Raw genomic sequence first — 24,935 nt, 5'->3', positions numbered from 1 at the left:
ATGGAACTGGATGCTAAGTGAAATAAGCCATACAGAGAAAGACAGATACCATATGTTTTCACTCTTATGTGGATCCTGAGAAACTTAACAGAAACCCATAGGGGAGTGGAAGGGAAAAAAAAAAAAAGAGGTTAGAGTGGGAGAGAGCCAAAGCATAAGAGACTTAAAAACTGAGAACAAACTGAGGGTTGATGGGGGGGTGGGAGGGAGGGGAGGGTGGGTGATGGGTATTGAGGAGGGCACCTTTTGGGATGAGCACTGGGTGTTGTATGGAAACCAATTTGACAATAAATTTCATGTATTGAAAAAATAAAGGAATACCTGAGAAAATGGTTTTAAAAATAAAAAAATAAACTTCACAAAATTTAATTAAAGAAAAAAAAAGGAATCTACTCCTGAAATCATTGTTTCACTATATGCTAACTAATTTGTATGTAAATTTTAAAAAATAAAATTTAAATAAATAAATAAAAACATTTGTTTATTTTTGAGAGAGAGCAGGAGCATGAGTGGGGGAGCGGCAGAGAGAAAGGGAAACACAGACCTCAAAGCAGACTCCAGGCTCTGTGTGATTAGCACAGAACCCATGGACTGCAAGACCATGACCTGAGATGAGGTCGGACACTTAACTGACTTAGCCACCCAGGCACCCCTTTTTGTTTTATTTTCTAACTTTACTTCATTTATGTCACAAGAAAATATGAATAGGTATGAGATAATTTGAAGTAATCATATTTAATGGTACAAGGGCTAAATTTTCATTTTCTGTAATCCCTTATAAAAATGACTCTTTTTCTGAAGTAAAAATATGAGTATTCAATATATTTTAGTATAGAATATAATTCTAATTTAGAATATATGTCATGTCCTAGAATTCCCAAGAAATTGTCATTTTTTACTTTCTATTTCAGGGTCAGATAACGCTAATGGACGTTCCAGTATTTAAAGCCATTCAACCAGATGTGAGTAGTTTTAAGAACTTTTCTTTTAAATATACAGAATGGTCATTAATAGTATCCCAAATTAAGAAGTTTTAGAAATGTCAGATTCATATTAATGTTTCAGTGTTTAAAGATTTTGATGTGACTGTCCATATACTATTCAGGCGTCAGAAACTCATGTGGCAGTCATAAACACAAATCACTGAGTCACAGGCAGGACTGATGAATCATTTTGGATGATTAGGCTTTGTCACTTTTCTGAGGGGGGCACTAGACTTAGGGTGAATGGTCACCCAAGGCTTTGAAACTTTTTCGTGGGAGAATGGGAATGAGAAACTGCGTTTCACAACTCACTACAGCAGTTTTTTCCCTTACTTTATTTATAACTTTAAAGTATGACTCTGTGTTGACATTTTTAGAGAGAAGAGGGAGGATCAAGGAAGGCATTTTTTACTTTTATTAAAAAGGAGACTGACATTTATTATGCATCTACCTACTGTAAGCCATTTAGTATGCTGTGTGTGTGTATGAACTTGAGTGTGGTAATGTATATTACTGATGAGAAGACAGAAAGACAGTTGTCCTTGCTGCACAGCTAAGTGTAGGAATTGGGTTTCAAACTGGTGCTTTTTCTATTTCTACTCTTACCAAGTAATAATACAAGTATGATTTTGCACCCCAAAATGAAGTGTGATAATACCAATATTCAGTACCATAAGATACATATTTTTTTAATTCTTTTGGGAACAAAATGTAGTGTATTTGTTGTATATAAAAGTGTGCAGTGGCCTTGAACGCTGTAATTACTATAAGGAATTAGAGAAAACATCTGTATCTTAAGTGGTGTAGACAGTGTGATTTTAAAGTAAGTTAGTTAATGTGTTAGTATCTCAAGTTTGTCATTTACAAAAGGAAGGAGTGGGCCTGAATGATCTCTGAGTCCCTGTCATTTCCACAATTCAGTGTTTTCCTAACATTTGCCCTATACCATGAGGATTCTCTCAGTAGAACCATTAGATTAGTAATAGGAGGAGCAATCTGTTCGACACATAACATGCAAACAAAATGGCTTTTGTATTTAAATGACAAAAACTTGCATTTCCTCACATCCCTGAACAAAAGAAACTAAATTCTTTACAAAAATTACACTTTTTTTGCCCAGAAATTCAGCCGTCTTATCTATAGACAGGTTTTTCTTTTGAATAAACTGCAGTGGCCATATTACTGTTTCATAGGAGAGTAGTCCTATCCATTGGATACACAGTGTGAACCACTTACATAACTTTACATTTTCTAGTAGCCACATTATGAAGTAAAAATGAAACAGATGAGGGGCACCTGGGTGGCTCAGTCGGTTGAGCATCCGACTTCAGCTCAAGTCATATCTCATGGCTCGTGAGTTCAAGCCCCGTGTAACACCGTGTGCTGACGGCTCAGAGCCTGGAATCTGCTGCAAATTGTATGACTCCCTCTCTCTCTGCCCCTCTCCCACTCATACTCTGTCTCTCAAAAATAAGCATTAAAATTTTTTTCTAAATAAAAAATTAAACAGATGGAATTAATTTTAATAATTTAACCTACAACATCCAAAATATTATCACTTTGACTTTTAATCAGTATAAAATTATTGAGCATTTTATATTTTTTCTCTACTAAGACCTTGAAATTCAATGTGTGTTATACAGTTACAGCACATCTTTATTTGGAGTGGCCACATTTCAAGGACTCAGTAACCATTAGTGACTAGGGGCTTTGGACATTGAAGATCTAGATAATAATTACTGAAGACATGGAATTCAGGTCACTATGGGAATTTTTTATCTTCCTGAGACATCTGACACTACTTTGTGAAATTCAGAAGTGAGCCTTAAAATTCCTTGGTCCCACTTCCTTATCTAATTTAATACCAGTCTTACTGATTTTTTTTTTTAACATCCTGAGTATCTTCTCTATCCATTTCCTCTCTACTCCCAACACCCCAATCCAAGATACCATTTTATCTCAGCTGTAGTACCTTCTTCCTGATCTACCTGCATCCATTGACCCTTCTAAACTCTTTTCTGTCCAGCACCCATAGGAATGTTTTTGAATGTGTAAATCTGCTCATAAGGATCCCTCTGCTTAGAACACTTCAGTGGCTTTCTATTGCTCTGAGGATAAAGACAAACTACCCTAATATGGTCCACAAATCTCCTCATAGTTTTGCCTCCTTATGTATCTTCTGCCTCATCCTAGTCTAACCACACTGGCCTTTTCATCCCTGTCACCACTGAGCCTGTGTACATCCTAGTTAAGTCCTGTTCATCCTTCAGTTCTTAGGTCAAGTTTGACTTTCTCAGGGAAGCTTTTTTTGTCTTCCCGGCGGTTCTCCTAGTGCTCTCTGCTTCTTCACTACACTTGTCAGTTGCAAGTTTCCATTGATGTTTTGTGATTCAACAAGTATTTGCTGAGCATCTGTTACATGCTAGGCGCTGGTTTCGTTGCGAGAGATACAGCAGCAAACAGACTAAAATTCCTGCCCTGGTGGATTTTATATTTGAATGAAGTGAGCTAGATAGTGTGTCATGAAAAACATAAAGCAGCCAGAAGAGAATAGAAAGTGAGGACAGTGGGGGTTTTGATTGCAGATGGGATGGTTTCAGGAAGCCTTCACTGTGAAGGTGCCTTCTGAGCAAAGACCTGAAGGAAGCGAGAGAGTGAATCCTGGGTGTTTGGGGGAGAGTGTTCCAGGCAGAGAACAGCCAGGACAAAGGCCAGTGAGCTACATGATGGAGGGAGGGAGGGAGTGAAGTAGAGGAGGGAGGTAGAGTGAGGGCTAGATGGTCTAGGGCCTTGCAGATCATTACTCCGAAAAAGATGGGAAACTCTTGGACCCTTTTGAGTAGAGGAGTGGCAGTTTCTGACTGAGATTTTCAGTAGCGCTTTAGGTTAGCTGTGACTGCTGACTCAGGTAGGGAGTCAGGGCGTGGTACCAAGGACTGAATCGAGGAGACCAGGTAAGAGAGCAAGGTGGCTTGGGTCAGGATGGGATCAGAAGAGGTGGTGAAAAGTTGTTAGACTCTGCGTGCAAGAGTAGTTGAGGGTGATGCCAGGGTTTTTGGCCTGATGCCAGAAGCATGTACTTGATATTCTCTGAGATGGAAAATTATTGTGTTCACAACTCCTGGAGCTGCCATTCATATAAGAATATTATGTGCAATGTTGCCTTGTGGAGAAAGGCCAGAGCCTTTTGGAGGAAAGAGCAGGAGTTCGGCTTTGGACATGTTTGGGTTTACAAGTCTGTTAGAACATTGAGTTAGGTGATATATATTACGTTACTTGTCCAGGTTGCAAGTGTAGTTTGAGAGAAGTCCCCATAGAGATACTTAAAGTGTAAGGTGAGGTTACCAGGAAAGTGAGTATAGATGAGAGAAGGGTCCTACTTGGTGCTTAAGTGGAATTCGCAAAAGATGAAGAAGCAGCAGTGAGTGATTTAGGAGGAAAATCAGGTTATTAGTATGGAATTAGATGAGCCAAGTGAAGGAAGTATTTTTAAGAAGGAAGGAGTGATGAGGTGTGAAGTGTGGTTCATCGTGTGCTTATTTGGTTAATTGCTTGCTGCTTCCACTAGGTTTTAAGCTACATAAAGGCAGAGACTGATAATTTTGCTTCCACTGTTTTATCTGTCTGGCATGTAGTGGGGCTCAATATTTTGAATAAGAAAATGAATACAGTGTTCAGTAAATATTTGTTCAGTGAGACAATGTTTTTAAAAATTGAAGCAGTAACTGTTGAAAGAAATGATGTAGCACAAAAATATTCTTGTTATGTATTAGTCTCGTATAATCCTCAAGATTACATTAAATCTGGCAGTATAAACAGGACTTTTGTCATCTGACAGAAAAATGTTTTCTATTATATTTTGAAATTTTCAAGACCTACAACAAGACGTAAAGACTAATAAGATGAACCTCTCTGTACCCACCTCAGCAGTGCTTTGAGCCGCTCTGCGTTCTGCCCCGTTCTCCCTCTTCCCTCCTCCCATCCAGCTAGCCACTGTCCAGTATTGATTTGTATCATTCCTGTGCATTGAGCTATATTTCCTCTATGAGTATATATGTCCCTTAGCAATATGTGCCGTTGCACGTTTAAAATTATTTATGTGAAAGGCATCCTGTTGTTTTAGTCGTCTTTAGCTTACTTTTTATGTTCAACATTGCTGACTAGCACCCATGTTAATATATGTACTGTAGTGCATTAAGTACTGACTTGAGTTGTAAAGTATGAATGTCTTTGAGTTTATTAAAGACAGTTTTCACTTCAGTTGTTTTCTGAAGTGTTTGTTCAGATGTTTATTATGTCAAAACTCTTGCTGTCGACAAATAAAAGATTAAGCCATGATGTCAGTCTAATGTATTAGCCTTTTTATTAGCATAAAATGCATAAAACTTCACATACTGTGAGAAGATAGTGGTTATCACTGAATCGAATAAATTTATCTTGATATTTCTGTCCATTATTTCAGTGTTCAAGTCTCTATATAACTTTATGTAAAACTTAAAAAATTGTATATGTACTTGATGAAGCTTTAAAAGATCTTTAGTTCGCTAAAACTACTAATCAAAACTCACTATTACATGTGTGTATCTATTTCAGGTGATGCTTTATTCACGTTTTCCAAAATGAAATCTGTACTAATGTAAACTTAGAAGAATAAAGATTCTGAATCCAACTATGCGGTTTAGTGATTTTAGTTGCAGGTCGGTGATTAAACCACACAAGTCTCGCTCAGTTTTCTACAATAGAGACAATTGCTGAGTTACCTGGAACTTTTTACAATATATATCTCTCCTTAATTCAGTTCCCTGAGTAGGACCCTGTAATTCCTACCTGTTTGGGGAATTCTGTATTCCCAAGTCTTCTGTGTTAAGTAGAATTTAGCCAGACTTGTTCTACCTAAACTTGTTCTTAACTTGTAGGAAGAAAGGGGCGACTATACAAAGTGCAGCTGTTTTCTCAGAATAAAGTAGCTTATCTACAATGTCTGTTATACAGTATGCCTGAAAACTGCTTGGGGGGAAAAAGGAAAAGTTGTAAGCCCTTTATTTCACTGTAGAACCTTATCTTTGAGGTGTCGAAAAAATTGTTATGATGTAGGGACTGTTCTTAGTCATCAGTAGAAAACTCGCTAAATAAAATCACATCTTTAAGAGCAGATCTGAATGAAACGAAATGCTAAGCCTGGGTTTTCTCCAACCCTGTATCACACCCAAAGGTACCTCAGATTGAAAGAAGGAAAAGGAATAGATTTTGGTACTTTGTTTCCTAGTTCTTTTGTTTTGTGGTCAGAAGAATGGAAAACACTCTTACCAATGAAAAGAATGTTAAAGGAAAGTTCATCAGTAATTTTAAAACTACTCATGGTAAGACCACAACTACATAGAAAAAATGTTTGCTATACTTTTATTTTTAATGGTTCCTTGTCTGCGTGATGTGCACTGTCTATCCATTTTTAATGCCATTCAGAAACCTGGGAGTCCTTCTTTTCCCTTTTCTCTCCATCCTGTTTTCCTTCTTCTTCAATTGGTTTTACCCCCTAAATAACTTATCTCTCCTTCCTCATCTCTGTCAACTTTGAAAGATTATTTATTAAAAGAGTACAGTGTTTTTATAGGGCTGTACCCCATCGGCTCTAGAAATGTGAGCACTCCTTAGTGTCTGTGCATAGTTGTTGGGCCTGCGACCGGTCTCAGCTCGGCCAGTCATCTATATACTGACAGATCCCTCTCCATCTGAACACATTACCCTGATAGCTGGTGCTACAGAAATGCTAAGAATCTTCACTTGCCCACTGGCCCAAGCAGTGTGGCCAAATTTGGAAGCGTCTGTGGATGGTGATCCCTCCTCTCACACAAAACCCGGCTTTTCACACTTTCCTCCTCTCAGTAAGCAACCATCTCTTAGTGATGGGGAGGGCGCACAATGATATGGTTACTGAAATTGTGATTATAGTGATTACAAAGAAGGAGAAATGGTAGTAGCTCTATTGTTTATATTCAACTACTGTTCACATGTCCTTACAACTCTTACTTACATGGAGCTACTCATTTTCTCTTTTCATTAGTTAAAACCAGTTTGGGGCATAAATTGCCATGCATTTTGCCACTTACTTTTTTCTTTTTTGGTCTGTGTCTAACATTCACAGCTCTGAATGGGTGCTCACAGATTTTTACTTCCGTAATTTCATTTACTTTAAAATTTATTTCAAAGCCCTTTGGATCCCCAAAAATAATTTCCAATGGCAGAACATAAAAGGGAGCCGGATGACTTGTAGTTTTTTTCAGCTTTGCCATTTATAGATCGTGCCATTAATAGAATCGATTTCATGTCTTTGGCCTTTTAAAAAATTACTGAATCTATGAAGTAAAGGATTTTGGACCATTGGATCTATATAATACCTTCTAGGTCTTCCAGAAATTCCCAGAAGTAGGATTATTTTTATTGGTGACTTCAGAGTAAGGGCTGCGGTTATGTGTAGTTCTCACTCAGTAATAAATATAATTTTGATTAAAACTTCAGGAAACTTAAGGACGTGATACAGGTTGAGTGGCGATCATGAGTCAAGCTCTTACAGGTTGGGAGTCTGTTATACCCTCACTAGAACATAAATTCCACAAGGGCAGAAAACTTTTGTCTGCTTTGTTCACTGATACATCCCTAGTGCGTAGAATATTACCTGTTCTGTATTTGAGTTTGGTAAGTGACCATTCCCAAGCTTTATACTGTATAGCCTCCAGGCATGTCATCTCCTAGTGTTTACCGTGTTTGGAATCATTTCTGCAAGAGTCTGTTACTAGTCCAAGAAAGTGACTTTTATAAAATCGTGTTTTCTTTATGGAAAAAGGAGTTTGGGGTTTTTTTCCCCCACCCGCAATTAGGAACATGTTCAGGTGTTTTGCCTAGTATGAATTATTTAATGCTTAGTAAGGGCAGTTTAAGGATTCTTTGGATTTATTAATTTCTAGTATGAATTTTCTGGTATTTAGTTGAAGCTCTGCTCTTGTTAAGGTTTTGTTTTTGTTTTTGTTTTGTTTACATTTCTTATACATATAGATTTCCCTGGTGTGATTCTCTCTTGATCTTGAAGGTTTGTTTTCTTTTAGAACCCTCTTATCCGTTTATAGGACTTCCCTCCGGTGTGAGTTCTTTAATGTTGAGGAAGCAATGACTGTGTTCTGAAGGATTCCCATGTTTATTACATTCATGGGGGTTTGGTTTTTGTCTAATATGAATTCTCTCATGTTCTATAAAGCTTATATTTTTTCTGAAGGCATTTCCATGTTCATTACATCAATGGGATTTCTCTTCAGAATGAGTATTATACTCAACACAGGATAAGTTATGACAGAAAGTTTGTTTGCAATCAGATTTTCTTTCTAGTTGCAATGCTCTGGTGAACTGTGCTTGAAATCTGTACTGTAATCATTACATTGGATGATGTTTGCCTCTTACGAGGTTCTTAAGTGTTCACAAAGCGACCGACTCTCACAGAAAGTCCTCTGACGTGTATTACCTTCAAAGAAGAAAGTTTGACACTTTATTATAATTTCCAGTAAGTCAGTACAGTAAGCCATTAGATTGTATCAATAAACAGACATTAAATACAGAGGATAGATAAGGCCCTCCTGTATTCCTGTATAACTGGGGTACCCTAGAGACTGAGGAAGAATGCTGGTTAAGTGAGGGAAAGTACATAATAGATAATTCTGAATCTTACTAAAACATTTCTGAAAAACTTACAATTGAGATAATTTTGACAGTATGTAAAAGAACTTTCTGTATGCTAGCTTTCTTGTGATGCAGAGACTATGATCTTGGCAACATACGAAGTTCCAACATCAGGAATACCATAATTCTGTCTTTGTTTTAATGAAGACTATCATTTGCATTAGAGTTAAAATGTAAACCATTTATGAATGTAGTGAGAGCTTTGAAGAAAGCAAAGAAGACCTGAAAGATTTGAAATTTGCTGTTAGAAGCAAGGTGGGCTGTTTTGTAAGTTCTGTGATTGCTCCTCATCACCATGAACTTCCTTACTACGTAGCAAGGTCAGGCTTAGAATAGAACGAGGGGAGTGAAGAGGAACATGACTGACGGGGAGAGGAGGTGTGCCACGGCATCGGTGGTAGCAGAAGGTAGCACCTGCCTTTATCTCGGCTATCGTTACAGGGGCAGTGTTAATTAATTAATTAATTAATTAACTAATGTGTGGGGAGGAAGATGGAGGGGAACAGAGAATGTGAGTACGTTAGGAAAGAGAATTGATCTTTTGACCTCACATATCATATTGCAGTTTTATAGTTTCAAAACTTTATTCTGTTGATTAAAAATACAGGAGTTGTAGCAAGCACATCGTCTGTGGCTGAGACTTCTTTCTAAATAGCCATATAGGACGAATGCTAACGGGTATATTATATCCCTTTAAAAAAGCTTTGCATTTTTGAGCATAAGAGTGCCTTAGCAATAATTATCTTCTCTCATGTGTCAACTATACTTGAGTGAAGAAACAAACTGTCTTCTTCCTGTGAGGACCCCCCACCCCCGCAGTCTTGTGTACATTCCATCGCCTTTTCTTTTCTTCTCTCATTCTCTGTCTACATGCTGGTCTATATTGGCCTTTTCTCTTCTTCTATCTTTAGGTATCCCTACAACATCACCCTTAGAGCAGTCCTTTTAAGAGTGTTGGAACCTACAAGATGAAATTTAGATCAAGAATTTGACTTTACAGAACAAACCTACAAGAGGCATAAGAGAAGCTGTGGCTCCTGTGAAATTCAGTAATTCTTTCATAGGGTAGGTGGTCCTCAGTTGCGGTGTCTGCTTCCCATGTGCTTCCGAAATAAACTCAGTGGAAAATCGGGCTCGACAGTTTCAGGGCTCAAAATGCACCCGTGAATATTCTTGCAAATACACTTTCAATGCCCAGTTAAAAACTGCCTTTATGTGTGAGTTACTGTTAGATTGCTCTTTACTGCCTGATTTTAAAATTCTAAGTTAAATCCATTTGAACGGATTTTAAGAGGTATCAAGGTTGCTCTATTTCACTGAGCCTTTGCTGAAATAGAGGCTGACTTACATGGTGTACGCAACTCAAATCAGTCCTGTTCTTAAATCAGACCTTTAAAAAAATCCTTTGAGTCACTAAGCTTTCTTTTTGGTATTCATGGGAGATGTTTTAGTATAGGATAACCCTTGACTAGGCTGCTCAGCTGTCAAATGCAAGATACCATGGGTGGGAGGATTTATTTCTTAGATTGTTCCCTAGTGTCTCTTGGAGGAAGATCCAGAGTCCGAGGCAAAGGAAAGAGCAGTTTTTTTCTCAGAGAAGTTCAGTGGCTGTTGAGAGTTGGGGCAGGGCAAAATTCCTCTAAGGCTAGCTAATACAAATGCATGTCAAGGTTTAAGAAGAAATTAGTGAGTTCTTGGAGACCCAGTGCAATTTCAGCTCCATAATTCATTAAATGGATTTTTGTTGTTATTGTTGTTGTTTAACTTTTTATTTTGAAGTAACAACAGATTTACTGGAACTTGCAGAAAATAGTACAGGGATAATTAGGGATTCATATGAAATTGCAAAAATACCGCAGAGAGGTCCCATTTATCTTTCACTCAGTTTTCCCTAGAAGCTACATCTCATATAAGCATGGTACAGTATCAAAACCAGGGAATGGACTGCTATAACATTTATTTATTTATAACATCTTATGTGTTGTTTTGTCTAACCATCATCTCAGTCAAGATACAAAACTATTACAATACCACAGAGGTCTCTCTCCCTTGTACTACCCCTTTATAGTCAGCCAGCCCCACTCCTACCTACTTCCCACCGTCCTTAATTCCTCGAACCACTAATCTGTTCTCTGTCAGTTACAGTTTATTATATTAGATGTGCTAGTAACATAGAATTGTCTCAAAGGGGAAATGGTAGCTACTATCTTAAGAGGTTTAGGGGCGCCTGGGTGGCGCAGTCGGTTAAGCGTCCGACTTCAGCCAGGTCACGATCTCGCGGTCCGTGAGTTCGAGCCCCGCGTCGGGCTCTGGGCTGATGGCTCAGAGCCTGGAGCCTGTTTCCGATTCTGTGTCTCCCTCTCTCTCTGCCCCTCCCCCGTTCATGCTCTGTCTCTCTCTGTCCCAAAAATAAATAAACGTTGAAAAAAAAAAAAAAGTTTAAAAAAAAAAAGAGGTTTAAAAAACCTGCTTGTTTCTTCACATTTAAAAAAAAATTTTTTTTAACGTTTATTCATTTTTGAGACACAGAGCGCAAGCAGGGGAGGGGCAGAGAGAGAGGAAGACAAAGAATCTGAAGCAGGCTCCAGGCTCCGGGCTGTCAGCACAGAGCCCCATGCCGGGCTCAAACTCAGAGTGGCGAGATCATGACCTGAGCCAAGGTCGGACGCTTAACTGACTGAGGCGCCCCTCTTCACAATTTTTAAGTACAAATTCCTTTAGAACGGAGGGCTCCAGTGGAATTTTAATCTATGTACTCCCAAGTGATGTGACTATAGATTGATTCATCCCACCTCCTTTCTGTTGGCTTCCAAGGGTTCTGTTAAGGGACAAAGCATTTTTCCATTAAGTTAATGATGTTGCAATGTTCCAAGAATTGGATGAATTTTTCAAAACCTCTTATTTTTTATTTGAAGAGTCAGAAAAGCAGTCAAAAGGTTTTCATGTAAAAAAATAAAGCCATAATTCACTGACACTTTTACTGGGTTCCTTGTTTATCATAATAATTTATAATGGTGAAGATAGGTTCAAGTGAGTATGTATAAAGCACTTATAATAGTGCCTAGCACATGGTAATCTCTGTTAGTGTTAATTCTTTCACTGCTGCTGTTAAGACACCTGTTCTCTGGATGAGAAGGTTTTAAGCATAAAACCAGAAGATTAAATCACACAGAAGAGGACAATAAAAGTACTGGCTACTTTAAACAAACAAAAAACTAGGCCCCCTTTTGCACGTAAACAAGATTGGGAAAGTATTTTCATGGGTTTTCTCTCAGTGGTGGGTTTATAAGTGATTCACAGCCTCCACCCTCCCTTTTCTCTCCTTTTTAAAACAAATCTTGTTCATTCAATTTTTTTAAAGAAATGTTTATTTACTTATTTTGAGAGAGAGAGGGAGAAAGAGAATCCCAAGCTCCACACTGTCAGCACAGAGCCCACCATGGGATTTGATCTTACAGACTTTGAGATCCTGACCTGAGCCGAAATCAAGACTCAGACACTTAACTGACTGAGCCACCCACGCGCCCCCCTTTTCACTTCTTTTAACAAAGGCACTTCTTCCTTACAGTTGGGGAAATTAAAGTAGTGATATACAAAAAGAGGATAAATATACCCAGATTTGGTGAGACTGTTGGGAAAGTGACTCAATAGTGGTGGTATAAATGACTCGGTATTTCAGGAGGGCAGTTTGACAGGTATCAAAGCCTTGAAAGGGTTCAGACTCTTTGACCTAGTGATTTTACTTCTAGGACTATATTTTTAGGGAATGATCAGAAATGTCAGAGAAGGTGCAAGGATATTCATTATTTATGGTACAGCCTTACTTATAACAGGAAAATGACATTTACGTTTTGTGTAAAGCTGCATAACTGAGTTTGAACTCTATCAAATGGCTATGTTGACATCAATTTGACACAGACACTGTATATTAATAGCATTAATATGTATTTGGAAGTTATATTAATTGGTTTAAAATGAGCTCAGTATTTGTACATCTAATCCGAGGAATTTTGTCCTAAAATATGCCATCTTTATGTAGTTACATTAATATGGTTATATTAATATTTTTAGAAAAAATATTTTCTAGAAGTTTGATGTTTTTAATATAGCTGTCATGTCATTTTCATGTTCGTGTAGTATCTGTCACTAAATATTTTCTGTCTGTACAAGGAGGTAATGTGAAATGAGCCTGTATCTAGGCTAACAAGCAGTTGTCTTTTTACTGTAGAGTTGTTTCTGTTCCATATTTTCCTTTAGTAATTTCAAATCTGAAGTTTGTGATCTAGCTTTAGATTTTAAAAAAGTAATTGGTATCTTCAGAGCATTTACTGCTTGTCTGCTGTGTTAAAGCAATGATTGCCATTTCTTCCTTTAGTATTCTTCATCTCCATTACTCAAGCCGAAAACTTGGGAGTCTTGGTACCTCTGGACACCTCATTCTTGGCTTACATTGTGTGGATCCAATTTTTGACCAGATCCTGCCTGCCTCCAAGATATCTTGAATCTACCACTTTTTCCAATATAAGGAAACAAACATTACCTTAATTTTTGTGTTTTAGTTAGATTTTGTAGTATCACCGTAACTGTTTCCTCAGTCCCCTCCTCAGTCCATTTCTTTCTGTTTCTGTTTTAAAATTTTATGGAAGACAGGCATGCATCACATTTAAGAAGTCCCGTATTTCCACCGGCCTCCACCCTTGAGCCCCATGCTCATCCAGTGCCTTAACTATTCCTTCTTGCAGGAATTTATGTCCAGTTTTCAAATAATATGTCTAAATGTCTATTCTTTATGATTTAAAAAATTTTTTAAGTTTATTTATTTTGAGAGAGATAGCACGAGTGGGGCAGAGTGGGGCAGAGTGAGGCAGAGTGAGAGAAGAGAGAGAATCCCAAGCAGGCTCTGAGCTGCCAGTGCAGAGCCTGATGCAGGGCTTGAAACCACAAAGCTGCGAGGCCATGACCTGAGCTGAAAGCAAGAGTCGGACGCTTAACTGACTGAGCCACCCAGCTGCCCCTGATTTTTAAAATTTTAGATATGATATATTGACTCTGTACTATAGAAAATGATTTCACACTTTTATATTGTTTCCCTTGACCTTTATGCAGTTCTGTTCCTCCTCTTTTTCACATATAGTTATGTCACAGTTTCGACATGAGTAAGTAATCATGGCTCAGCTATTCTTTACAGTGAAGCCATGATTACTTAAATTTTGTGTTCCTTGAGCTAACAACTTACTTAAGCTTTCTCTATACTTGTCACTAATTCTTCTGCCAGAAGTGAATATAGTGAATGTGTCTTCTCAGTGTGTTCAAACACTTAGGTATTGTTTGATTTTTGAGAGGTATCTCTCTTGGAATCTCTTACCTCTTGCTTAGTTACTATCTGGACTGTTGTTCTTAAGCTCTGCTCACAGCTATGTCCCAGGATCTCCCTTTATTGATAAACTGGGTTTTGCAATATTTTCTTTCTGTATTGGTTCCTCAGTTTCTTGGATCCCATGTCTTTTTTTTCTTAATTTGCTCGTTTGTTTTGAGGAACCACATATTTTCCTAGCTGAGAATAGGTCCCTAGAAAACAAATTCTCTGACACTTGTATGTCTGAAAATGTCTGTAGTATACTTTCATACTTAATTCATTTTTTTGTTGGACAGAATTCTAGGATTTTGAAGACTTTGTTTTGTTTTTGAATCTTACAGATTTAATCTCTTAGTCTCCAGTGTGCTACAGGTTTTTTGAGGCTAGGCCTTGTTTTGAGGGTTTTAAAAATTTAATCCACTGTAAAGAACACTAGACAGATCTTGTTCTTCGACTTCTTAGGGGAGGGGCATTAAAAAATTTACCGGGGGGGGGGGGGAACACCTGGGTGGTTCAGTCAGTTAAGCATCTAACTCTTGATTTCAGCTCAGATCATGATCCCAGGATCACGTGATGGAGCACCATGTTGGGCTTCATGCGGAACAGGGAGCCTCCTTAAGATTCTGTCTCCCTCTCTCCCCTGCTTGCATGCCCATGCACACAGACACTCTCTCTAAAATAAAACTAAAAAAAAATTTTTTGGGGGGTAAGTTATTTTTCTCTATTTTCTCTGTTCTCTCTTAAAATTCCTGTTATTGGGACACCTGGGTGGCTCAATTGGTAAGGTCTGACTTCAGCTCAGGTCATGATCTCGCAGTTTGTGGGTTCAAGCCCCATGTGGGCTCTATGCGGACAGCTCAGAGACTGGAGCCTGCTTCAGATTCTGTGTTTCCCTCTCTCTCTGCCCCTCCCCCGCTCACACTCTGTCTCTCTCTCAAAAATAAATAAACATTAAAAAAATTATAAAACTCCTGTTATTATTGAGACATTGACTTTTACGGACTCTCTAATTAACAGAATATTTGGATCCTGTTTTGAGCTTATTTTTTAAAAGATTCTATCACCTTTATCTCACAACTCTTACAGTGATTTTTAAAGTCTCCCTTAGTGTGTTTTTCATTTCCAAAGGCTGTGTTTTGTTCTCTGAATAGAATGTATCCTTCTATTATTGCCTAATGGGAGCAATACCTATTCTTATCTGAGAGTAGTAAATATATGGTTTTGTCTTTCTCTTCTCTCAGTTTTTTTGGTTCCCTTCCCTAACTCAGCTTCCTCAGAGTCTTTTTTTTTTTTTTCCCTATAGATTCTATCTCTTTTTGGTGGTGGTTATTGGTACTATAGCAGGATCTTTAACCTGTTTTGAACCTTGGACTCCCTTGGCCCCTGAATGAAGCCTGTGAATCTGAACACTTCTTTAAAATCAAAGGAAATCAATCCTATTAAAATACATTTCCCAAAGTATTTTGTAAAACTGTCACATAGCAATATATATGTGCTTTTATGTTAACATTAAGTAAGATCCAGAGATGATGAGCTCATAATATCAAACTAGTGATGAGTATCAATGATAGTTTTGAGCTATCTGCACTAACTGTAATGTGATATGAAAATGAAAATATCTGTGATTTTTATCAATGGTAACGTCACATGCATTGCCATTTCTTCTGTAATCTGTACTCTACATTTAAGACAAAAAGGAATGTCATATCAGAAGTTAGTATAAAATAGAAATTTAAGTTTTTAAGTTTATTGAGCCCTTTGAATTCTCTTGACAGACCCTGTGGGGTATCAAGAGCCCTTTTATTAGAGGTTTCATGACTTATATGGGGTAGTTGGCTGTCAGCTCAAAGAAGAAGGTACTGGAAAGCTGATTGGAAGCTCTGAGTAACTGACTGGGAATGGGGCTTGACAGTTAGTAGGGTTCACTGTACGTTGTAGGAAGCCTAGCTCTCATTATCTGTAGGTCCTTCTGTTGACACTCCGATATCTTCAGAAGGAGAATCCACCAATCTCCCTGTGGAGTGTAGGTCTAGTTACCTGTGTTCTAATAGACAGGTAATTTTGCCCTCTTATATTCTACGGGTAAAATTTGTTTTTATGATTTAACTGAATGGTTACAGTATTAGATATGTTCCTCTTGAATAAAATGGCTCTAGGAGGGGACACAACTGTCTTTAATGTTGTGAAACCCTTAATATAATAAGAAAACTGGGCTATTTCATGAACTTATTTTTAACCTATTTTTTCAGGAGCTTTCAAGTTGTGGATGGAATAAAAAAGAAAAATACAGTTCTGCACCAAATGCTGTTGCCTTCACACGAAGATTTAATCATGTGAGTTGCCTATAAAATTTTGATACTTAGTTTCTGAAATTCAGTTCCTCAATATATAATTTTTCATTAAGAAGTAGTTTAGCTTTTCACATGAATGCTGGCATATTTTCAGCCAGTATCTCTTCAAATACTGTCCCCCTGCCTGATCTCTATTTTTTTTCTTCTGTAATTTCTGTTAGAAATTTGTTGGTACTCGACATTCTTTTTTACCTGTTATCTTAACCTTTTGTATTTTATATCTGTTTCTTTGTGTTCCATTCTGCATTATTTCCTCAGTTCTGTATTTCAGTTCACTAATTCTCTTCAGATGGGTCATTTCTATTTCAAGTCTGTGTACACTTTTACACTAGTGTGATTTTTTTTTATATTTCTTAGATAATTTTCATCATTTTATTTTATAATTTCTGTTATTATCCAGAGTCCTTGGAGTACTAATTCTCTGTCGTTTCTGCTAATCCTTACTCAAAATGGTTTGTATTTTTATACATTTTCTAATTTTGGATTGAGCACTCATCATTTAAGCTTATATCTGTACTTTGTGGGAATTCTGCTGCCACCTAGAGTGAGGGTATATCTCTTCTGAAATGTTTTTTGTTTGCTTTTGCTGGTACCAAGGACTATACTGACTTAGGACAGTTTTTTATATGTTTTGGTTGGGAACATCCGTACATTGCTGTAGTGGAAATTTCAACTCCAAATCCAACTAAGGGATGTTTACAAATTCTTATAAAAGACTTATTTTTCAGGGCACATGGGTAGCTCATTCGGTTAAGCATCTGACTCTTGATTTCGGCTCAGGTCACAATCTCACAGTTCAGGAGATCGAGCCCCGTGTTGAGCTCTGTGCTGACTGTGCGGAGCCTGCTTGGGATTCACTCTCTCCCTCTCTCTCTCTGCCGCTCCCCCACTTGTGTGCACCCTCTCTCTTTCTTTCTCAAAATAAATAAATAAACATTTTTTAAAAAGACTTATTTTTCTCCATCTACTCTGCCTTTCTCTGCCAATAAGGGAATTGTTTTAGTCTACATTTTAGCCCTTTGAAGATCCCTTAGATAGACATAGAGGTGGTAGAGTAGAGATGGGGTCCTTGTATTTGAAGGAGTATTAAATCCCGAGCCCCTATGTCACTGAGAGAAAATCCTCCATGGGCAGCTGTAGTGCCCTTTCTTGTAACCACTGCTTTGCCTTTATTTCCCTCTTTGTTTTGGCCTCTAGGGGAAGAAATCCTTCCTTTCAAGTTAGCCACACATTTTTTTAAAAAGTTTCTTGTCTTCAACCCAACATTTCTAGGAGTTTGTAGCAAATAGTTTCTCAGGGTATTTGGTTCACTGTATTCCCTAAAATGGAAGTCGATCAAAGTTTTTAAAAATTAGATTAAATCATTATTAGGGACACAGGGCAAGCATGTCTTACACTGAATTTCATATTCAAGTTATATAGAAGTTGTTTTCAAAATTTTTCTGAGTTGGTCAGAATTTTTTTACCACAGTAAAAATTTTTTTCTTTGCCATACAAAAACATGATTATAATATTCACAAATTTGACTTTACATTTTAAACAATAATATTATTCTTAAGCTGAAAAGTTGTCAGAGTCAGATATGTCACATTGTACCAAAAGCTTTTATCCTTATTCCAGATCATAATAGATCGTATAATCTCACTTAATGGCTCCATTACTCTATTAATGTCTCCTAGTGGGATCATAGGACATTTGAAATAGCAAATTTTGAAAGAAGTCAGAATCTTTTAGAGGAAACCTGTGTGCAATATTATTTTTAAAATGAGTTTTTTGTAGACAGCATATCGTTGGGTCTTCCTTTTTTTATTTTTTATTTTTTTTATTTTAGGAATTTTAACATATATGTAGATTTATATAAGTATAATCAAAACTCACTTTTATCACCCTAAAAATTTCTTTTGTGCTGTACCCTTGTAGTCACACCCACTCTCTATCCCTAACCCTTGGTGACCAATGAGCTCTTTTCCATCACTGTATTTGCCTTCTCCAGACATTAAAAAAAATTTTTTTTAATCTTTATTTATTTTTGAGAGAGAGAGAGAGAGAGACAGAGTGCAAGCGGGGGAGGAAGAGAGAGAGAGAGAGAGAGGGAGACACAGATTCTGAAGCAGGCTCCAGGGTCTGAGCTGTCAGCAGAGCCCGACATGGGGCTTGAACTCAGGAAACGTGAGATCATGACCCGTGCCGAAGTCGGACCCTTAACCGACTAAGCCAGCCAGGCGCCCCCAGACTTTTATATAAATAGAATCATATAGTACGTAGCCTTTTGAAACTAGTCTCTTTCACTCTCTCAAAGCATAAAGTCTTTGAGATTTATTCTTGTTGCATGCATTAATAATTCATTTTTATTGCTGTGTAGTATTCCATTTGACATCCATTTGAATTTGATAAGTGGTAGTTTTTCCTTTTTTTAAATTTTCCTTAAATATATATTAAAAGAATCAAATTATTTGATCAAATACATCGTTAGTGTCTTAGCAACAGAACTAGATTATAATTGTTTTAAGAACTCATTTTTACTCCATTTTCTTCTCTATATTTTCTCAAAAATATCCCCAGTTGAACTTCACAACAATCACATGCACAACAACAATTTAATGTTAAGGAATCTAAGGTTTATTTTGTTTTGGTGGGGGTTTGTTGTTTTTCAAATTTTTATTTAAATTCTAGTTAGTTAACATACCTTTCATTTTTGTAATTCAGTCTGAATCTCTGCTTTTCAGTTCAGACTTAGAAAGGGTACAAAGATAGTTCAGAGAGTTTCCATGTTCTTATATTCCATATGAGATGTTAGCTTCCCCCAGTGCTAACATCTTACAGAAGTATAGTTATCAGAGCCAGGAAATCAACATTGGTACAGTACTATTAACTAAGCTAAGGACATTATTCAGATGTCCCCAGTTTTCTCACTAATATCCTTTTTGTTATTGTTACAAGATACTTTGGGATCCCACGTTGCATCTAGTTGTCACTAATTATAACAAAAGAGTTATCTTGGGGTCTGTTTTTGTCCTTTTAGTGCTTTACCTCTTAACTGTCCCATTTTTCTGTTTCTTTGCATGTATGATAATTTTTAAAGTTTTATAGTTATCATTATGGATGATACATAATAGTGATTCTGGATTCCGTTGTCCTCTTTTTTTTTTTTAAGCTTTTATTTACATTCCAGTTAGTCAACATACAGCATAATATTAGTTTCAGATGTACAATTCAGTGATTCAACCCTTCCATACATCACCCGGTGCTCATCACAAGTGCCCTTCTGAATCCATGTCCCCTATTTAACCCATTCCCCCTCCACCTCCTCTCCAGTAACCACCAGTTCTCTATAGTTAAGAATCTGTTTCTTGGTTTGCCTCTGTCTCTCATTTTTCCCTTGGCTCCTTTACTTTGTTTCTTAAATTCCACATATGGTATTTATCTCTGACTAATTTATGACTTTTCTTCAATATTTTTTTTCCCTTTTTTTTTTTTGCATTTTAAAATTTTTATTTAAATCCAAGTTAGTTAACATATAGTGTAATAATGGTTTTGTTTTCCTCTTTTGAAGAGTGTTGATTTTTATTTTAGCAAGCAGTTAACTTCGCTGGACTCAAACTTCAAATTCTGTCTCTCCTTTGGAGAACAGATAATTTCCTTTAGGTTTTGTTTTCAATTAGGCTTCTTAGAGTTTCCCTTGCACATGCACAGTTCCAAGGTCAGCCAGAGAGTTAGATGACATTTTTATATAGATTTGGGGAAATCTCCTTCTTATCTTTCTTTCCTTTCTAGAATTTATCCCCTCACTTTTGGCCAGCTGGCTTCTGACTTTTGAAGCCATTAAGACTATGGCCTTCTGCTTGAATTTTAGTTGCCCACACTGTGGTAACTAGAAAGCATCCTCAGTGAACCAAGTGCAAATCTCATCCAACGCATCTTCTTTCAAGGATCAGTTCTCCAGTTTCTGCCTTCTTTTCGTCCCTCTCTTGTGGTTTTAAATAGTTGTTTTTATAATTTGGAATTATAATCAGATGAGCATTCCCAAAGATACCAGCTACTCCACATTACCAGAAATGGAACTCTCTCCCATCCCATTAAAAATTATGCTTTCTGGGGCGCCTGGGTGGCTCAGTCAGTTAAGCGTCCGACTTCGGCTCACAGTTCATGAGTTCAAGCCCCACATCGGGCTCTATGCTGACAGCTTAGAGCCTGGAGCCTGCTTTGAATTCTGTGTCTCCCTCTCTCTCTGCTCCTCCCCCGCTCATGCTGTCTCACTCTCTCTCTCTCCCCTTCAAAAATAAATAAAAACATTAAAAAAAATTTTTAATTATGCTTTCTATTGATTATCAAAAAATAATATGTATGGCAGGGAAATTGAAAAAATGTAGAAATGTATAAAAAGCTGAGGGGAAAACAAATACCTGGACATGACTGTTGTTAACATTTCAGCATATATCCTTTTCTTCATTCTTTATTTTTTCTTAATTTAATGGAAATCATGTTGTGCATGTAATTTATAGCCTTATTGTCATGGCATACCATTAAATGTTCCTATATCATTATATGTTGAAAACATTTTTAGTATCTCTGTGATCTCCTGTGATTGAACTATGTCATAATTTTAATCATCATTCTATATTGGATATTCCTCTGACAACTTGGGGGCATGCCTTCTGGCCAGTGGAGGTTCTTGTTTTTGTTTTCTTTTTTATTGGGGAAGGGTTGTTTAAATTTGTTTTAGACATTATCTTTAGATAATTGGAAATACGACTGATAATTAGAAGTTAATGCTTTTAAGAATGATCATGATAATGGGTTATGTTTGTTAAAAAAGACTGTACTTTCTGAAAGTATAATTTATAGATGTAGTTATATATTATCTATGATTTTCTTCACAGTATTCCTGGGGCATTTGAGGGGAAGGGAGGGATAGAGGTGAAAAAGTTTGGCCATAACTTGGTAATTGTTGAAACTGGTTGCTGTACATCAGGGACTTCATTATTATCTTCTGTTTAGTTCAGTATACATTTGAAGTGTTCCATGTAAACAGTTGAGAAAACTATCTTGAAGCTTAACATATTTTTGGCTGCAAATATAAGGTTTTTATAACACTTCTATATGATTATAAAACTGAATAAAGCAACTACAGTTAAAAATATCCTATGAATAAATGTTTTCTAGGATTTACTTTTTTATGAAATATTTGGTACATTTCAAAGAATGTGTTAAATATTTGTTTGAATCATGTGAAACTGCTGATGTTCAACCATTGTTAGCCTACAGAAATGGCAAGTTCATGTGATGAATGTGTATTAAAAAGCATTCTAATAAATGATTTTGAATTAACCACCTAAGCTAGGAGCTAGAATATTACCCAAACTCTATAAACATTTTACATATTCTTCCCTGTACCCTCTCTTAAGGATAACCATTATCTGAAAATTTGGGTTTTGGTTTTTTGGGCAGGTTTTTAAAAGTTTTTTAAACTCTTCTTGTAATTCTTTTATAGATTCATCGGAAATGTTTGTATCCTGAAACAGCATGTTGTATAATCTTGTTTTTCATCCTCATAAAATGTATCATCAGACTATATATATATTTTTTTATGGTTGGCTTTTTTTCACTTTGTGTTTCTCTGATGCCATGGTGATGTATTTGGCTCTAATTCATTGATTTTTCACTGTTTTCTAGCATTTCATTGTATGAATATATCAAAATGAATTTATCATTCTTTTGAGGATGACCATGAGATATGTTTCCTAATTTTTTGCTATTATGAAGAATGATGCTAGGAATATTCTGAGTCTTGGTACTTATGTATACTAGTTTCTCTAGGCAGTGGCTTTCAAACTTTTTTGATGGTGACCCATGATAAGATAAAATATTTTACATTGTGATTCAGTGTAGACACACAGCTGAAACAGAAGTATTCTGAAATAATATTTATTTGTATTAGATGATATGTTCTTTGATCTTTTCTGCTTAATAAAGTAGTAACATTGCTACCTAGACTTACTAAATTGATACATTAAAGTGGGTAAAAAAACCCCACTGTAATTGGTTAGAAAAATGTGTGTTTAGATATAAAATTTTTGTCAGAGAGAATGTATGCATGTTTACCTATAAAAGATGGTGTCTTTTTTTTTTAATGATTGTACTGATTTTGCATTCCCACTAGCAGAGTACAAGAACTTCCGTTACTCTCATCTTTATCAACAGTTGGTATCATCAGACTTTGCAACCTAATTGATATAAAATGATTCAGGTTTCATTTTTATTCAGTAAATGTTTATTAAGCTTCACTGTGTCCTGGGCACTGTTCTCAGTGTTTGGAATATATTAGTGAACAGGAAAAACAAAGATCATTATCTCCACGGACCTTTTCATTCTAGCTCTTACTAATTTTAATTTCACTTTTGTTTTTTCATTTTCACAAGTTCTGTCATTTTCTTTTTTCTTTTTTTTTTTAATTTTTTTTTGTTAACGTTCATTTATTTTTGAGACAGAGAGAGACAGAGCATGAACGGGGGAGGGTCAGAGAGAGGGAGACACAGAATCCGAAACAGGCTCCAGGCTCTGAGCTGTCAGCACAGAGCCCAATGTGGGGCTCGAGCTCACGGACCGCGAGATCATGACCTGAGCCGAAGTCGGCCACTTAACCGACTGAGCCACCCAGGCGCCCCACAAGTTCTGTCATTTTAAAATCTCCCTGGTCATTTTTATTATTCTTGTATTTCTTACCCATTTATTTTCTTACTCATAACTTACTGTAAATTAAAATGTGGATACAAAAAACCCACAAAACAAATACATGGTTCAATAAACTATTGTCAAATATCCTTGTAACATCACCCGGACCAAAAGTAAAACTTGAACTTTAGAAACTCCTACATGTACCTCAGCCCAGTCACACCCTTTCTTCCTCCAGGAATAATCACTGTCCTTTTATCATACTCACTTTCTTGTGTGTCTTTTTATAGTTTTATCACCTAAATGTGTCCCCAGACACAACTATTTACCCTTGCCAATTTTTAAAATTTGTTAAATTTTAAGACTTTTTAATTGGCATTTTCTCCTTTTCTTTTCCTTATCATTTACCTGTGGACTCACCTAGGCATTTTGACCTAATTTTGAGTCTCCCACAATCTAGATTGCATCTATACAGTGTAATATATTATGTTTTCTGGGTGTTAGTGCTGGTTCCAAGGATTCAGTTGGGTTCAGTGTCTTTGGCAAGAATATGTGTTGTGTTTGTTATTTTTCTTCTTTTTCATCAGGAGGCACATAATATCTGGTTGTCTTTTTCAGGATTTTAGCAGCTGTGTCTAGATCCATTAATTAACTGAAGTTGTTAAAAGGCTGGGACGCCTGGATGGCTCAGTTGGTTAAGCGTCCGACTTAGGCTCAGGTCATATTTCACAGTTTGTGCCTTGCATTGGCTCCTTGCTGACAGCTCAGAGCCTGGGGCCTGCTTTGGATTCTCTGTCTCCCTCTCTCCCTGCCCACCCCCCTCAAAAATAAATAAACATTAAAAAAATGTTAAGGTTAATTCACATTTCATTCTTTTTCATTTATTAGTTGGAATGCTTTTATAAAGAGACATTTTCCCTCATCTGGTATTTGCTTACCCAGAGATCCATTTCCTATAAGCAAGGAAGGATAAATGTTCAATTCTTTCCCATTATTTAGTTGTTTTGAAGATAGTGAATTGGTGTTCTGTCTTCCTCTAACAGTGACCAAGTAGTTTTTTTTAAGTACCATTGTGAACTTACAAATTAAAACATCATATATGATGTGTTTCAACCCATTGCAGTTATTACCTTTTTAAAAAAGTATATTGTTAAGTTTGTTTATTTTGAGAGAGACAGAGAGAGTGAGAGCAGGGGGAGGGGCAGAAAGAGAGGGAGAATCCCAAGCAGGCTCCACACAGTCAGCACAGAGCCAGACGCAGGGCTCCAACTCACAAAACCATGAGATCATGACCTAAACTGAAATCAAGAGTCTTATGCTTAACCAGCTGAGCCACTTTCATGTCCTTTGTCATGATTCTAACAGTCTTTAATAGTTTCCTTGCCATCTGGTATGCAAAGATATTTCAGGTTCATTTTGTCCATTACCTGCTCCCATCCCCTCCCTGTATATGGAATCAACGTTCTTTAATAAGTCCTGGTTTCTTACAGGGGGAAATGGACTTGAATGCTAGGAATGCTCATTGCTATTTTCTATGCCTTTTTCAGCAGAGGTAGCTAAGATTTCTATATGTCGTCCACACACACATAGACAAACAACTGTTTAAAGATAAAATATCTCATGAGTTCGTATAGATACTTGTAATTCAAATTCAGGACCGACTATAGACTTTTTTTCCAACTCTTCTGTGTTGCGTCCACATGTTCTTTCTTCTACTCACAGAATCCTGATTATCAAGGCATGTTGATTGCCTGTAGCTTGTTACCCATTACAGTACTCAGGAAGGGCTCGTGAGAATAGTAATTCCTGAATTCTTGCATGCTGGCAAATGTGCCTGTCCTCTGTGTA

General features: G+C 36.9%; 1 protein-coding gene across 3 annotated transcripts in view; it reads left to right on the top strand.

The window, feature by feature from the left end:
* RALGPS2 (Ral GEF with PH domain and SH3 binding motif 2) overlaps window positions 1–24,935 on the top strand; it is a 200,701-nt gene that overhangs the window by 45,371 nt on the left and 130,395 nt on the right. For all 3 annotated transcript variants that reach the window (XM_047076945.1, XM_047076946.1, XM_047076947.1), the window contains exons 4-5: window positions 912–962; window positions 16,314–16,397. In XM_047076945.1, the coding sequence (XP_046932901.1) occupies window positions 912–962; window positions 16,314–16,397 (135 nt within the window). The remainder of the gene's footprint in view (window positions 1–911; window positions 963–16,313; window positions 16,398–24,935) is intronic.

The sequence above is a fragment of the Lynx rufus genome, unplaced genomic scaffold (assembly GCF_022079265.1).
Source record: "Lynx rufus isolate CCGP_SWC_20201006 ecotype Redwood Valley unplaced genomic scaffold, mLynRuf1.p SCAF_15, whole genome shotgun sequence".
Taxonomy (NCBI): Eukaryota; Metazoa; Chordata; class Mammalia; order Carnivora; family Felidae; genus Lynx; species Lynx rufus.
This window is presented reverse-complemented; position numbering and strand designations above follow the sequence as displayed.